Source organism: Grus americana, chromosome 10 (assembly GCF_028858705.1).
Source record: "Grus americana isolate bGruAme1 chromosome 10, bGruAme1.mat, whole genome shotgun sequence".
NCBI classification, from domain to species: Eukaryota; Metazoa; Chordata; class Aves; order Gruiformes; family Gruidae; genus Grus; species Grus americana.
In genome coordinates, this window is record NC_072861.1 from 9,670,291 (window position 1) to 9,687,910 (window position 17,620).

A 17,620-nucleotide genomic window follows, 5' to 3' on the forward strand; every position below is an offset into this window, starting at 1 on the left:
ACTCTAATCTGTGCTATTACTGCCTAAGCAACCCTATTTAAATAAATTATTTGACTACATTGAGCAGCCTTGTAACCACACTTCTCCCACTCTCTCGAATAGACCATAAATCCATTGATGTCTTCAATACCCGTGTCCTTGGAAATGGGAACCTCATGATCTCTGATGTAAAGGTGCAGCATGCGGGCGTGTATGTCTGTCGAGCCACTATTCCAGGCACACGAAACTTCACAGTAGCGATGGCAACTGTCACTGTGCTGGGTGAGCACGCTTTGACTTCCACAGTGTGTTTTAACATCTTATGTCTGTCTTGAGCTGTGCTATGTACTGGGCTGAATTTTTATCTCAAACATAGTGCACCAAGGGCTGTAGGGAGACTGCAGAGATGAAACAGATCACAGAACTGTGGCTGCTTTCTTCTGTCTGTTGACTTAGATGAGAAGTGTCAGATACTCAACGTTTAAGGTTATAAACAAGCAGTTCATTTGCACTTGGAGATACCCAGATGCAATGTTTGCTCTGGCAAGATAGGCTTTCAACATAGACAAAAATGCTGTAACAAAGTAGAAATATGTATACTTTGTGAGCAGTATGTCATAGGCTGGAGTTTATGATTTGTTTGTATTCATAAATGCATGAACACAAATGTGTAGAAATATTGCTATCTGTGCAGATAGTATGTATCTTCAAACAAATGTGTTTTGTTTACCTGGAGCGTGCTTTCTGCATGGATGTATGTGTATTTGAGTGGCCTGAGGAGAGAGGTTTGTGCGTGGAAAATTCCTTTTTATTCTGGCTGTTCTTGCATTTGTGGTGGCTTGATTTTTATTTTTTTTTTTCTTTTTCCCCTTGTTACTTATCTGTAGCTCCACCTTCATTTGTGGAATGGCCAGAAAGTTTAACAAGGCCTAGAGCTGGTACTGCTCGTTTTGCCTGTCAGGCAGAAGGAAATCCTGCCCCCAAAATTTCATGGTTAAAAAATGGAAGGAGAATACACTCCAATGGTAGAATAAAAATGTACAACAGGTAAGATTGCAATTGCTGTATGAGAGCTGTGCTAGTGATGTGCTACCAAAGGATGAAATTCCAGTAGCTAAATAGTGCCAAGGTACTATTGAGTTATAACTCAAGTAAACATGAAATTGGACATTAAATGTAGTTATGGACATTTCCTTGGCAGAAGAAATTGCAGATTAGCGAACCTCTAAAATCCTCAGCAAAGCTTTTGTGATTTTTGTGATTAGCTGGGGGGGAACTGAAGAGTTTCACCACAGAGTTGTTCTAGATTTACAGTAGTGTAGCAGAGACCAGAATCTTGCTAGTTGTTTGAGGCTGAATTTCACTACTTCTGTAGAGTGAGCAGCTCATATTAAACAGTTGGTTAAGAAATGACAGCCCTAAGGTTCTGCTTTTTGCAGGCGAGGAATAGATTTACAGGTTTGTTTTCACCGTGCCCGGCTTTGCAGGCATAAACATAAACATGGAAGGTTTTGAGGATCACTTCAAGTTGCTAAATTTCACAGCTGCACATCCATTTCTAATAGAAATGTTTGTGGTGCTAAGTCAATTATACTAAACTCACGAAGCAGAGGCAAACATAACTGTTGTCGCGTTATGTAGGCTAAGTTTATCCAAGATGTGAGCTTTTTTCTCCCTTTTTCTTCCTTTTTGAATTCAGTAAATTGGTGATTAACCAGATCATTCCCGAAGATGATGCCATTTATCAGTGCATGGCTGAGAATAGCCAGGGATCTATTCTCTCCAGGGCCAGGCTTACTGTAGTTATGTCAGAGGACAGACCCAGTGCACCTTACAATGTCCATGCTGAAACGATGTCAAGCTCAGCGATACTGCTAGCATGGGAGAGGCCACTGTATAATTCAGACAAAGTGATTGCATACTCTGTGCATTACATGAAAGCAGAAGGTAAGAAGTTTGATTTAAATCCTATTTAACTACTTGTATGTGGTAAGAACTTGAATGTCCTTGCAAAGACTGTCAAATTCGAATGTTTGATAACCAGGGCTGCATCAGAGCATACCAGCATATAAATGCATATTGTAATCAACAGGCATGCTTGGGGAAAAATGCTTTTGCTACATCATCTCATTTGTGGGCCTGAGTGTTCTTCCAACTCACCCTTGTCTGATCGCTCCAGGGAGCAGATTTGGAAGTTATGAATGGACTTTGAAACCTGGGGCCTTCATACTACTATCTGGGTTTCCCTCTTTCCTCAGCAGGAACTTCTGCCTGCTCTTCCACGTTTTCCTATATTTTTGAGTATACTAATTGATAATTTATTGGCTTAACTATCTTCTCTTACAACCAATATTGCCTGAATGGTAAAATCTGCTCTCCTTTCACCCCTTGGTCTCATATAATGGGAAAAGTATACTCAAACTCTAAAATATGCTGAAACAGCCATGAACGGTTTATCCTAGTCTCTGAAATCATATATGAATTCCTCTATAAAAGGGAATGGATAGTTAAGAATAAAAATGAGTAGCTAGACATTTTAAAATCCCTTAGTGTTATGTAATTGCTTTAAGTTAAGATAATCTTTAAGGTGATAGAAAACAGGCATTTTTCATAAGCAGGAAAAATGATTGCCAAATGACTTGAAAATTTGTTAGGTGCGTGGCTTAAACTAAGCTCCAATGCAGCTCTGTTTTCTAGGAGTGATTTCTTTTTCCGTTTCTATTCAGTAAGAGGTTTATTCAAGGACAGCACTGCAGATGCTTGTGTGGAATACCAGTCTGCCATCTGCTAAGCAGAGGACAGGAAGGACAGCTTAATTACTCTAATACTGATACAGGGATAGCTGCCTTTGCTTTTGCAAGTGGGATATTTTGGGACACAAGAGAATTTTGTCTGAAGGAAGGAAGGAAAGAGTTTTAAAAGATAATGAGGACAAGAGGTGCGGGAAATTACCCCCTACACTTTCAGTCACTGAGATATTGTGCTCACAACCCCCTCTTAAAGCTAATATGAATAAAGTCACACTAGCTGAGTTATCTGGGTAATTGTATGTCCGCTGCCAGTGTAGAGCAGAGACAGGGTAACTTCAAAGACGACTGGAAAACTGTCCTTAGGGAAGTGTGTATTTGTGCAGGAAATACTCTTGCACAGTAATGAAAGGAGGTATCTTCTGAGATGTGTTTTCTGCAAAATCATTTTGCAATCCCTGCTTCATTTGCTTGCTTATCCAAAGGTTATATCTTGTGAAATGAGATTGTTTTTTAAACCAAGACAAGCTACAAGCTCCAAACAAAAGCAACCAAAAAAACAAACAAAAAATTCTGATTTATTTGAACTTGCTTTCTCAAGACGTTTTCATCTTTCCAGACTCTCTTGTGATATTTACTTTATTTAATATAGTGCTGTTGTGCATCCTTTCACATTAGTAAAGAAATTTACATAGGGAGAGTGGGGAGGGCTTTAAGAGGAGTAATCACACTAGTGGGAATCAAAATGCAGGTGATCTGCATGGATTTTTTCTTTGGTAACATGAATGGGTAATACCAGAAGATTTGCATCAGGACATAAACCCACTTTTGTCTAGTTTCATAGGAAAAAATGTTGAGCTTCAAAGGGTAGGGGACCGTACTTCTGTAAAAATAATTGCTTTCTAACTGATAGTCTGTAAACCTTTCTGAGGATGTTGCCCACATATCAGAGGCATTATTAAAAACCTAGAAAATGCCTTTGTGAGAAAGTATCACATCAGCCATCTCTCTAATGTAAATTTAGAAGCAACTATATCTAAAGAAATGCAAATTAGATATTAAGGAAAATCTTTTGATGACATTCACACCATACCAGGCCATAGAGGTGCTAACATAGACTGTTGATATTGTCAACACCTTATTTACTCTGTAAGAATTCTGGATAATTATGTATTAATGTAAATTGTTTGTATGAATGTATTGCTTTCATTATTCCTTTCAGCCTGTCTTTCCTCAGTCCCCAGTTTCAGACCCTAATGAAGATTAAAAATTCTCAGATGTGTCTGACTTAACTAGAGTATGTCTTACTTAAAGCTTCTCATGTTTTTTACTTTATACATTTATGTTCATATATTGCTCTCTTGTTTTAGTTAGGAACCACATTTGTCAGCGTGAGTAAAGAACATTTTATTGCAAAAGAGAAACAGTGCTTGCTAAGTCTCCTAAGTTGTGCTCGTGCTTAGATTCCATAAACTTTAAACAGAAAGGAAAATTGAATAATATGTTAATCATATGCAGTTTCGTAGAGTTTTTTCTGTAGACTTCACAATGTGGTAGGTACTTTGAATACAAAAGATTCCATCACTCCTCGTTTAATTTCACAACTCAAGTATTCTGATGTTTCATTGTAAAAACAGGTTCAGGTCCTTCCTCTTCCCTATTAAAAAAAAGAAAAAGTTAGTGTTTTAATCAAGTTAGTTGAAGAAACTAACAGGTGGTTTTTTGTGGTTTTGGTTTTTGTTTCTTTAAGCAGAATATTTTACATTCAAATCAGGGTCATAGTAGCAAGAATAATAAGGGTCTGATGAGCATGCATGTTGGAGTGTGTTAATTCCTTGTTAGTGATTTAGAAAAGGCACAAAGGGAACACTGATTGTGGTGGAAGGCAAGCCTTGTTCTCTATTATGGCTGTTTCATTAGGACCTCTGCATGAGGCCTAGCAATCCATTCAATGAGAGAACAAGTCCTTTTAATTTGAGCTCAAGGATCTTGTTTAGCAGGTCAGAAATCGTGCCTTGCAATTCCTAATTAACAAGCCATTAACTAGTCTGTTGTGAGATGCTCGTAATCTTGTCTAATTAAAATGCTATCAAGTTAATTCATAAATGTGGGAAAACTTAATGGTGGAATTTGCCTTTCGTTTTGTTTATAAATTCAGTTGTGAAGAGGAGGAGCTGGCTCTTACAGAGTTTTGATTAAGTTGACATGCACTTGGTGCGAATTGTTCGTTAACACAGCAGCTTTCACCGTGCTTATTCCACTTTATAGCCTTCCTCTATAGGAATAAAGCCCAACAAAGACAAGGACTGCTACATGCATTGCTATGCATATTTTAATGTGAATTGCTGAGAACTTTTTTCTTTCTCTCTCTTTTTTTTTTAACAACTCACTAAGGAGCCAAACATTTTTGAAGCTCATTCTGGTCTGTTCTTATTGGCCTTTTTCCAAATTAAAGAAAAAAACGTGCCAATCAAATGTAATAGAATTTGCAGGGCTAAAATGAGATCCTTTTGCAAATAAATTCTTTCTGTTTGTTTCTCTTTTTTGGGGGGTGGTGGTGTTTGTTTTGTTTTTGATGGAGTGGAGCCCTCGCATTCCTCCCAGTCTGCTGTAGAAAGGCTCTGTAAATAGGTTTTGAAAAAAACCTCCCTCACTCTAAACAAATAGATTTAGAAGCTCAGTATGAATGATAAGGCTATTAGAGCTTGTCTGTTGTGTTACTGTACATTGGGCACGGTTTGTTGTGACTAATTCTAAATAGGGTTTAGAATTGCATTCAGCATCCCTCATTCAGGAAAATCCTGAAACACCATTATCTACACCACAGCAAGACACAGTTACTTCTGTGCATAAAAGACCTTTTACTTACTAAAAAAAATAGAGGTAGGCTGGAGAAGAGCATGAAATAACTTTGTAAGATCTTAAAGCCAAGACACTGTGATGTTTAGGGATTGTCAGGAATTTTTGTTTGTCTAACCCTTGTTTTATGCCAGGTTTAAATAATGAAGAGTACCAAGTGGTCATTGGAAATGATACAACCCATTACATTATTGATGACTTGGAACCAGCCAGCAACTACACCTTCTATATTGTAGCTTATATGCCTCTGGGAGCCAGTCAGATGTCAGATCATGTGACTCAGCACACACTTGAAGATGGTAAGGCAAATACCACTGACTTAGGTGAATGTTTTTATTTGCACTGAATAGAAATTTGTGATCCAGTGCAAACAGCTCTTGAGGATCCCAAATTTCCATTGACATCAGTGAGACTTCAGGATATGCGCCACGTAAGACTGAGCCAGCTAATGGAAGGAATGAGAGTAAAATAACATTCTGACTGGACAACATTGTATATTACACGATGTCTTTTTCTACATTGAAAGACATTTCAATGTAATCATTGTAAATCATGTAAATAATAATTCTAGATCTTTAAGAACTCCCTCAGTGTTGAGAATTTGATGATAGCCTAGGATTTAGTCTCTATGACTGTCTCTTGGGCATCTGAAAGGTCAATCAAACTGCACACCCACTGCATCTTTTGCAAATTTTGGAGGAAAATTTGGAATGAAAATTTGCCAAATTAAAAAGAAAAAACCTTATTTTTGTTTGGCTTTTTTTTGGGTCTATGTGCTTGTTTTAGTAGATTCAGAATTTCATAAAGGACCCCACTGACTTATTTCTGTGCAGTGATTTAACTAATCTGAATATCATGGCAACAACAAACTCTTTCATATAGTTCATTGGGACAGATTAATAAATTCTGACAGGGTTAAGCTTTGGCAGTGTGGAACATTGCTGGTTCCAGTTGTCTGCCTATTTGCCAGGAGTTACTACCCTCATTACATGGTTGGTGGAAGAAAACATGCACTGAGTCTTCAACAGTACAGGTTGTTGTCTAGACTCTAGTTTAAGCTGCTGCATCAAACCTTGATGGTCACTTTGTCAGAACAGTAAGATGCTGATGGCCTTTGATTACTGCTGGGCCTTAAAGAAAGGAGCTTGCCAAGGCTTTACTGTGTGCAGAAGGCAAGAAATACGAGCAGTGTAAAGTTATCCTTAAAATAAACAAGAATTTACAAAGCTTCTTGGATTATTTACTCTTACATTACTGGCACCTCGTCATAGGCTAAGGTGTCAGACAAGAATTTTCCATCTCTCTTTTCCCTGAGCTCAAAAGCTTTGTCTTTTCCTTTTTAGTTCCCTTGAGAGCTCCTGAAATTAGTTTGACAAGCAGGAGTCCTACAGATATTCTCATCTCTTGGCTGCCAATTCCCACAAAATACAGGAGAGGTCAGGTGGTCCTGTACCGTCTGTCTTTCCGCCTCAGCACGGAGACCAAAATCCAAGTCTTGGAGCTTCCAGGGACTTCAGATGAGTATCTCCTCGAAGGCCTGAGACCTGACAGTGTGTACTTGGTTCGTATTACTGCTGCAACAAGGATTGGCTGGGGAGAGGCATCTTTGTGGACTTCCCACCGGACTCCCAAAGCTACAAGTGTGAAAGGTAATTCTTAACATTACCAGCAGCCTAGAGATGGGGCCAATTGCAGGCTTCATCTGAAGGCTACCATTTTTTTCTGGCAGGTAGTGCAAGGATGTGAAATAGGTTTTCCCATTACGTGTTCTTGTTCTGGTGATTTAGAAAATAGTGTTCTAAGCATGATTCTGTGCATAATCTGCAAAACCTTCTGATTCCTTAAATTAAATGCAGTTAATACATAGCTTCAGGATCAAAAGTTGAAGAGGAAATAATCTGTCTTATGAAAGGCCTTATATGTGAAAGCAGAAGGAAAAGCTGATATGTTATTTTGGTGCCAATCTTTGATTGCTTCCACATGTTGATGTTCACATATTTGACATGGTGGCAGGAAACTTTAATTCATGTCTGTGAGCTGCTCAAATGTTTTAGCTTGTAGACTCGTTTTCAGTGATAACACAGTTTTCTTCTATGTAATTTAATAAAAAAATCCAACAACCACAGACCTTATTGTTGTTCAGTGTAAAACACCTTTCTGCAAATTAGGACGTTACACATTAGCAGTGTGTACAGGTACTTAAAGGATCTGAGTTGATGAATATATGTCTGTATTACAAACAAAATGCACCTATGTTTTCAGTATGCAAATTAACTTGATATTTAAAGTCCAAGTTGTTATAGTTGAGCTTTGGATTACGTTATTATTTAGTAGTGTCATGTAAAAGAGCATTCAACTTTGAATTAACAGCTTGAAAAAAGATGTAGATTTGAATTTGTAACTTTATTTCTTAGCTGTAGTCCACATCCATCCACTTTAGATTTCGTTGAGTTTTGACTACTATAACGAATTATTAGGACTTCATGAAGTGTGATGTTATTGTTAATCACATTTGTTCCGGCTCACTTTAAAACAGGAGGTGATTTTATGACCATGTTTGGAGTGTTTTTATTTTTCTTTGAAAATAACTACCTTATAAATTTAATTTATTAAGGTGCAGAATTAAAACATGTTTCTGTTCTGATTTATCCTAAATTAAGTTGTTAGCTTAGCTTACAGGGAGTCAGACATCGTAATAAAGAAATAATTATGTGAGTACATAGATGAGCTAGAATCAAAGTCTTGAGTGAACTTTGGACTGATGGGCACCCAGATTTTTGTGTAAAAAGTTGTTGTTTCTAGAATATAAGAATATTATATATATTTTTCTAAACCCAGCACCAAAGTCTCCTGAGCTGCGTTTGGAGCCGATGAATTGTACAACCATTACGGTACAGTGGCAGCAGGACTCCGAGGACACTGCAACTATTCAAGGTTACAAGCTGTATTACAAGGAAGAAGGGCAACAGGAGAATGGACCAATTCTGTTGGATGCCAGCGATCTTGAGTATACTGTCAGTGGTTTAGGTGAGTATATAAAATATTTCTTAACTGTTCTGGAAGACAGTGAAGTGAAAGGACATGGTAGAGAGCTTAAATCATTAGACCTGTAAGGCAACACCATTAGGTTTGGCCATCTATTTTCCCAGCAATAAGCTTTGCAAGATTGAGTTATGCTGCTGATGGAATAATCCTCTCCCAAAATATGTGTTGCACAACACTTAGATAACCAGACCTTGTAAATCTTGTGTGCAAGTTTGAAGAGGAATACCCAACTACATATCACAAGATACAGAACTTACGGTTAGTATATACTGCTAGTATATGACATATCTTTTAAATATCTGGTTTAATACATGTTTTTTTCAACTTTTGTGTATTTATGTCTGATCTAGTAACAGCAAAAGATTAATAGAAAATACTAAAGAGTATTTCTAGCCATTTCTGTTACTTGTAGCCTTTGGCACAGCTATGCTGCACAACAAGCAGTGCTTGCTGACCATAGTAGCAAGCAGCCCTTGTGCATGGTGTTATCCTGTTCATATTTTTAAGGACTACATGTAAATATTTGTAGAACTGAGGCACAGAGCTTGCTGAGTCCCATTGGGGTCTTCCTATTGATCACCTGGCTCTGTTTACTCCTGTAGCTCTTGTGATGTGTGTTAGTACAGATGTGTTAGTTATCATCCCTAGGTAGAAGGTGCTTCTGCTTACATACATAACTGAGAATTTCTTTCATAAAAAGATGTGATCTATAATGTAATCAGCAAAAGTAATATAGGACTTGACACTTAGTGTTTGAAGTGTGTTGAGATAGTTGACGTAGGGGTAGTGTGGAGAATTAATTTGACTAAATTATCAAAATTGACCTGCAGCGTTAACTAGGTCAAATGGCCTCTTGACCATGCTTGGATGTTCTCATCTGCTGCATACAGTTGAGATGATATTTTAGGGGAGATTTGAGGAAAGCATTCTGGTCTGTTAACTGGACAACTGACCATCTGGGACCATTTCTAGCCAGAGCATCTGGCAGCAGCTGCCTGTTTAACAGAGCTGTGAGACAAAAGAGCAGTGGGTTGAAAGGATGCGGTGTCTGTGTGTCCTAGGCCATACATGCTTTTTTTTTTTTGTCTTCTCATTATGCAGTTACAAAGCAGTAATTTCAGACACATGCAGGCTTATTAACTGTGTGATCCGCATCATATGGATTTTCTCAGTATGCTAATCCTCCTCAGATTAAAATATTATTTTACAGATTTATGTTAAAATGTGTATTATCTGTGTGGTTTTATCAGTTTTTCTTTCCAGTAAGCATGTAGACAGAGGAGAAAAGAAAAGGAAAGTGACTTTGGGAAATGACAACTTTCACATGGTTACATTGTTAACTGAATTACAAGAAGTGTGGGCATGGAAGAATTCACATGCTTGAGTTAACCATTCTGTCATGGTGCACGTGATGTGTAGAGTGTTTATTACTCATCATAATTCTAAGTATCTAAATACAGTAACCAAAACATGATACATTCCATATAATCTGATTGCCATCATTTGTATTTTTCACATATGCGTAATTTATGCTGCCATAGGTTATATCTACTGAAGAATTTTTTTTAAATATTTTTATTTTTAATGGGATGTATTAAGTTATTTGAAGTGTATATCAAATATGGGAAGTTTCCCTGTGTAAGTTTCTTTGCTAGTTTCTTATTCTTGTTTGCTTTGTAGCATTTACAGAAAAAGGCATTCATTGCCTCAGCTATAAAAGACCCCCTTGACACAGGAAATTTGATTAGGTCATGGTTTTCCACTGCTGAGATGATTATATAACTTGAAGCCTGGATAGTTGACATAGACGACTTCTCATAGTGACAGTGCCTTGTCTGACTACTGTATTTGCCCATTGAAGGGCTGCCTCTTTGAAATACTTGTGCATGCTAAATTACTTCTTAGAAAACAGTACTCAACCAACCTTTTTCTGCCTGTGCCGGCTGCACGTGGAGAAAATAGCAGGTAAAATTATATGCAACATATGAACCCACAAAGACTGTAGCAAGATCCACACGTTAAAAAGGGACTGATATGCTTTTGTTTTTATTTCTTGTGAATAACTTCAATCATTTGGACCAGGTTATTTTATTTATGCATTTCAAATTTAAAATATTACTTATTAGGAAATGGTCCTACCTCGTAGAATTTGAGATAAAATAAAGCAAGCCACTGCCCTAGGCTTTGTGACTATGGTAAACTGAATCTTCACGAACTGGACAGAGGCTCTGAGGACTAATGTTCTGTCATCCATTTGCCTCTCCTGAGGACACTAAACTACTGATTTATTGACAACCTCTTTAAAATAAATGTCTTCGTTATTAGCTACTGGAATTGGCAGAATACTGCAGATGTGAAACCTGAAGGGGAAAGGTGTGTTTTCAGATTTTTGGTTTCAGATATGTTGGATAACATGGTCAAAAGAAAAGGTTATTCCTAATTTGGAAGTATACGCTAATAGTATTACGTGCTTCCCGGTGGCAAAGATGGTGTAGTTTCTCATGCATTATGTGTGGCCACCAAAGTTATATGGCTTCCAAACATTCCCTCTTCATGTCTTAGTTTGTTATGACCTAAGACTCTTCTACCATTCCCTGTTCTTTTGCATAGTTAATAAACTGCAGATAGACTTCTAGTGACACTGGGAGCATGTCAATACATCTCTCTGTGGAACTTTCTACAGATGCTACAACTGCCAATTGCGCAGAATCTGTGTGTTTAAAGATGCCGGTTCACTTACTCTGTGGCAATGAAATGCATCACAAAATCAGAATTCATAATATTCTCTAATCAAAGAGAGCATTAGCATTGATATTATAAGCACTGTTGATTGCATCTATTGTTGATACCATTGATATAACTACTGTAAATGATTTGCATATGTCTACAGGACTCTTGATGGAGGGACAAGTGCAAAGGCTAATGCAGAATCAGCAATGCTAGTGTAAAATAGGTTACAATAATTGAACATGAAATATAGCAATACAAATATTATGCTGTATGTTTTAATCTCTTGTTGATTCCTATCTTGTTTTGTGAGAACTGGCCTCTCTTACTCTAGTGTAGGTCTACCCAGTTACTTCTGTGTATTTTTAAACTGGATTATTTAGCATGATAGTCACCATGTAAATAGAATTAAATTATCTGATCAGAGTCAGGGCTGCTGTTCTCAAAATAAATATCCACAGTTTCACATAGACATTTGTTTGTGTTAAAGGTCTTGGCATTTATTTTTCAATAGCAGGCTGTTTCCTAGTCCAGTGTAAAATTCCATTATCACTTGAATTTGCCACAGGAGCAGACCCTTGGGTGCATACCATGCATTTTTGCCTCTATTTTTAATTCCTCCTTTGCTTCCTCCTACTCTAGAAATTTTTCCCTAACAGAAAGTCTTTCATTGTGAGACTTGATGAGTCTGCTGGTACAGGTTCTGTTTCTGTAATGTTTCAGAATACACGTGTTCAGAAGTTGAAGTGAGTTTTGTTGATGGAAGAGTTTTTGGGAACCTTTTTGCTGTGCAACAGGAGAGGGATTGGCAAAGCTTGAAGGTGAAAACAAAGGGAGTGTCCAGAGAAGCTCATGTCCCCCTTTAAATGCCTTCAAATTACCTTTTTCAAAGAGTATTTTAAGCACGTGCATACGCATCTCTGCCTCAATGTTGTTGGTACTGACTACTATGCTAGCTGGACTGTTTGCCTGGCACAGCTAACTACGTTTGCAGCTGTATGACTGGTAGGAAGGCAGAACCTATACAAGAAGGGCTGTGACTCAGAAGAACCCATTTTAAGCTTTCCTTTAAGCCAGGAACTCTTCATAACTAGGTTGTAATGCTGATAGGAATTTCATCCTTCACCTAGGGAGAATAAAATAAAATTCGTCTTCTTGGTTAACAAACTCAAGAAAGGATGATCAATTCTGATGCTGTAATACAACGCTGTTCTGGAAGTCTCCCTCTCTGAACAGTTTTTTATTTTTCAGTTCTTATACTAGTAATTAAACGAACGTCACTGGTGATGGGGGAATGCAGTATGTCCTTGCACCATGAATGCCTTCTATGCTTGGAGGTAGGGAGGAAAGCAAGAATTCAATCTGCTAATTCATCCTTCTGTAGTTGCTGTCTGGGAGCTGCACCACCTTGAGAGATGGTAGTTACAGTGAGGATTTCAGAAAGTTGCACTTGGGTGACAAGGCTAAGGTAGGGTCTCACTAAATGCACACGAAACCCTGAGGCAAGCAGGCTGTGGCAGAGATGTGCACACCTTAGGTGCGCTTTTGTTTCTGTTGCATACAAGATGATATCGCAGTAAAGTTTTCAGGCAGACACCTTAGGGGATGGAAAAACTGGTCTGTTAGCTTTGGTGAAAACGCCTTCAGCATGGGAGCCCACATACCTTGGCCTTTCCCTGGTGAAGGCCCCTCCCCAGGAGAGCCTGCAGAGTGGAGCTGCAGCCCCAGGAGCACTGCTGGCTCCCCAGCGCTTGGGGCACTTGCAGGCTGCAGGGCCCTGGGCAGAAACTGCCATGTGACTTGATGGCCATGAAATGGAGTGTATCTGCTTTAAAAAAAAAAAAAAAAAATTGGTTGGTGATTCCTCTGAGGCTTGGAGAGACTGCAGGCTCGCTCTCTGGGAAAGCTTCTTCTGTGCTGACTTGGGTTCATCTAAGCTGTTTAACATGAGGGGCCTCACAACCCCTTGCTGCCTCTCCTGCTACTCCAGTTGTACATTACCCGGTTGCATTTTCCCCTGCCCCAATCTAGTTCTTTTGGAAAAATAATTAGATTCTGTCAGACTCATTTGTGCGTATCACTCCAAGAAGTTTGGTCTTAATCAGAAAAACTTCCCAGCCTGAAAGCTCTGTGTCCTACCTCTTTCCAGTTGCAGAGAGGAGAAATAAGGGAAAGTGCATTTCCCTGCCCTCCTCAACTTGGACTGTTTTCCAAGTGAAGAATTTGTCAAAGTCTAAATGACACAAAGACACATTTTGTGACCCTGCGTGGCACTTTCCTCTGAAAAGGGGGCTTGTGCTGAAGAATTAGCCAACCACCTACTACACTTAGCATTCCCCCAGAGACTTGGCCTTCAGTTCTTTAATTTCCCCTGGATCTATTTATATCACTTTACAACCATGATTAGAGCTAAGCTGTAGTCCAGGGTAGCAAAGATGACAAGGTGATTCTACAGTCTCCAGAAACTGAATAAAGTTTGTAAGAAAAGTCAATACAGAGAATTTCTCCAATTAAACTGCCTGATGCACGTCACACAAGTGTCTCCTGTAATAATTCTGTAAAAGTGCTTATGAAGTTTTGTAAAACAGTTGATATGATGGTCAGATATGACAGTGGTTTTGTTTGCACCATATTGCAAGTGAATGTGCTAGAAAAATGCACATTTTAAAAACTTAATGACATCTTTGACAGCTTTGATGACATCTTTCTCATTAAGAACTGCAAATGCTGTTATATTGAGAAGGAATACTGTAAGAGCATTACATGTGTTAATGAAGTTATTTCTGATAGCTAGGGCTATGATTTCACTTTTACCCCAGGTTTTGTTGGTGTCAAAATGTAGTTTCACGTACTTGTATCTGAAAATTCTGGCATATCCAAAATTGTGTATGTAGGAGTTGATACTGCTTTTTGGTTCTAAGTTACTTACAGAAATTTAGCTTGGGATTCCCATACAAATTCAAGGAGCCAGGCATTCCTACAATTTTATGAAATGATGTAAGAGAAATACAGGTCTTCTTCCTCAACAATGAATTTTCATTTTTTTTTAATTTCATAGTTGTCTGTTATCAAATGCCATTCAATAAAATATAACCTAGTATTACAGATATACTTTATTTCTGCTTGGGGTATTTTGTATCATATCAGACATTTGTAGTTAATAAAATGTTGATTTGAACAACCTGCAGCTCTAAAAAAAAAAAGATCAGAAATTAGTTCTTAATAAAGATCAACTAAAAGCTTGGTTTTCTTGCTTGGAAAACCAGGTGATAGCACTGTATGCTTTATATACTGTAGCTATTATATTTACATTGCTACATAGTGAAAAGTGTCTAATAGCTCAGTAGGTGACCAGGACAAATATTATCATTTATTTCCACTGTTTGCAGCTGGGTCAGTCTAGTGTTTACTCACACTGATTACATCCTTAAACTAAACCTCTTATCTGTCAATTCTCCTGATTGTGTGTAACAGGCTTGCTACTACTACTTACCAGCTAAAACACAAGGGATTTGCTGAGAGAAGGGAGGAGGAATTGGTCATATTGCACAGTAATAAAACGAAAAGCCCTAGAAGTAGACTGTGCATGTTTAAAAGCAACCTCTTCCTCAGCTAACTGTGACCTCTTTCTCTTTCACAGACATGACAGTTTATGTATATTTGTACTTAACAGACCTGAGCTCTTGCCTAGTCCTGGTATGATAGTGCGCTTCTACTGCACATCAATAAACAAGAGACACGCATTCCTTACTTCATAATCATGAAAGGCAGACCTGTCACCACTCTAAATGAGCCTGTCTTCCAAATGCAGACATGGCATATCTGCATATCATTTTTTTTCCTTGTTTTTTTCTTTCAGAGTTTAAAAGGGGAAGGCAAGAAACCCTTATAGATTAAAAGAGAGGAGGGAGGGGCTTTATTACCCTATAATGTTTTTTTACCTGCAAAATATAAAAGCAAATGCTGCTTTGATGAGCTGTTACCCTTCTATATAAGGAACCATATTGCATTTTACAGGCTGCAAGTGTAAATAGAGATTAAACTTTTTTGTTCTGTTTAGTTGTTGGAATTTACAAACTTTCGCATCCTGTTTTGTTTCAAATGTATGTCAGTGCTAGTTATTTCTCTAGATATGTTTGTAGCAGAGAGGTCCTTTTAGGTTCAGATTTACTGTTCTTGCTAGTGCAAGAAGTAGGTTGGGTGGCAGAGGCAGGGAAGGAATCAAACCTCTATTTTGCTGGTCCATGTGCAGCTTGATGTGTACCAGGACAAGTGAACAGGGAGTATCAGGAGGTTGCACAGTGCAAATGTACTGAAATGAGGTGACCAGACAAACTCATTTGCAGACTCACCCACGTAGTTTGTGCCTCCCTTATGGAAGAAAAATATTAAACTGTTCTGTTCAGATGAAAAGTTGATTCACTCAGGTCGTAAATTGAATTCTTGCTGAGCAAAACTGAAGCTCGTGTTTAACTATGTGGCCCTTTGTTGGAGCTTATTGGCATGGCATCCATTACAACAACTGTGTCTTTGGCTCAGCTTTATTTAAGCACTCTTACACAGACTGAGTGGGAATCCTAGATAAATATCAGCTTGTTCTGAGCAGATTTACTGAGGAGAGGCCAGTTAACTATCAGCTGCTAATACTGTGTCCTTATTATGCAGTTCAAGTGCCACATCTGTAAAAATGTAGTGCCTTCCTTCCTGTGTAGTTCTCCAGTTATTTCTCTTGCACTGCGCGCTAATGCAGAGTTGTATCATAATTACATATTTTCACTTAATTTTTGTTCTTTAAAAAAAAAGGATTACTTTGTCATGTATTCTTTCTGACAGCATTTAATTTTGCCTCTGTTAAAGAAATTTATCAATTCTTTTTTTTAAAATCACATCACAGTTACTTCTGCCCGTGTTTTGGCGTTTTTTTTGAAAGTAAATGTTATTTTCATACAGTTCATTTGTAATGGAAAGTTTAATATTTAATGTATTTGTCAATTTTAAATTACACCATCAAGCCTCTCAGTAGGTTACTGATTCAGCCAGTAATCAACCTCAGTCAGCGCTGGAATACTGAAATCTGTAACATCCACATTAGCAGCATAACTGGTTTTGGTGTTGATTAAAATGTTACATATGACAGACACTTAGTAAGAGGAATCTTTAGGCTTTCTGTGAACTAACTGCAGAGTCATGAAATAGCTCTCAATCTCATGGAAAATTATTAATTTGTCTACATGCTAAGCACTTAATCTTGGGTCAGAAAGATGTATTCTTGCTCTCCTAGCCAGTTAAGATCTTTCAGAAACAGGTAGATTGCGTGTTGGAAGGATTGCCTAATACATTTTTATGTAACCTTCTTGAACATGCTCTCTGAACTGTTCTGGTTTGAATCCATTTATCTGGAAAAATAGTCCTGACATCCTCATTTAAACATGCCTTGACTTCTGCAGTAATTCATTTTAACTTTCCAGCCTAGTGGCTCTTTAAAGAGGAAGGACATGGTGAGGGAGGAGATACCCAAGTGCAGAATAAAGATTGCATGTACTGTACTTCAAAAAACAAAACAGAGTGCTAAGACCAGTTAAGCCTGGCTCTCTAAAGAGGTAGTGGGAGCTGTCAGGATGAGGGAAGTTTCATTATTTCACAGGACAATGCCTTGTAGCAATTTTAAAGGTAAAAATGTAAAGATACAGGCTTTACTAAGGTAACAGGCAAGATTACGTTCCATGGGCCCACTCCAGTAGGGAGGGAAGGTTGTTGCCTGTTTTTGAGAGACTTTCTGTCTCTCTATCAACTGTCCCTATAAATGAGTCAGATGTAGTTGTTTCAGGACATCAGACTAATTGTGTCACAACTCGAAGAACTGGAATCAAGGGTGCTGCAAAGCCTTGGAAATAGGAGGGGGAGATTTTTTGCACTCTGGCAAGATAACTTGCCAGCCTATAGTAAAGCGAAATGTGTCGTCTTCAAAGTATTTAAAGGTAAAATTTTCAGTGGTGGGAAAGTGATTAGAATCTTGCAGGAAATGCTTTCTGCTGCTCTGTGTTCTCAGAGTAGAAATGCCACCATTTAAAGCTAAACCTGTGTGGGAATTCAGTTGGGAAATTGTGTCATGTTGATTGAGTAACAGTTAGGATGTATGCAAATAGTGTTTCATTGTTCGTTTGCTGGAGCTGAAGGTTAAAATTTGCTTCATGAAAAAGACACATTGATCACTCTTTACATCAAGAAAGTTGCAAATTATTTTAAATAAAAATTTCAAAAGT

The 17,620-nt window shown here is 38.1% G+C and overlaps 1 protein-coding gene across 1 annotated transcript in view; it reads left to right on the plus strand.

Moving 5' to 3' along the window:
• PRTG (protogenin) overlaps window positions 1-17,620 on the plus strand; it is an 88,877-nt gene that overhangs the window by 42,415 nt on the left and 28,842 nt on the right. Inside the window, 6 exon segments of the mRNA XM_054836501.1 lie at window positions 103-261; window positions 867-1,026; window positions 1,679-1,926; window positions 5,720-5,884; window positions 6,929-7,234; window positions 8,424-8,612. Of these exon segments, the coding sequence (XP_054692476.1) occupies window positions 103-261; window positions 867-1,026; window positions 1,679-1,926; window positions 5,720-5,884; window positions 6,929-7,234; window positions 8,424-8,612 (1,227 nt within the window).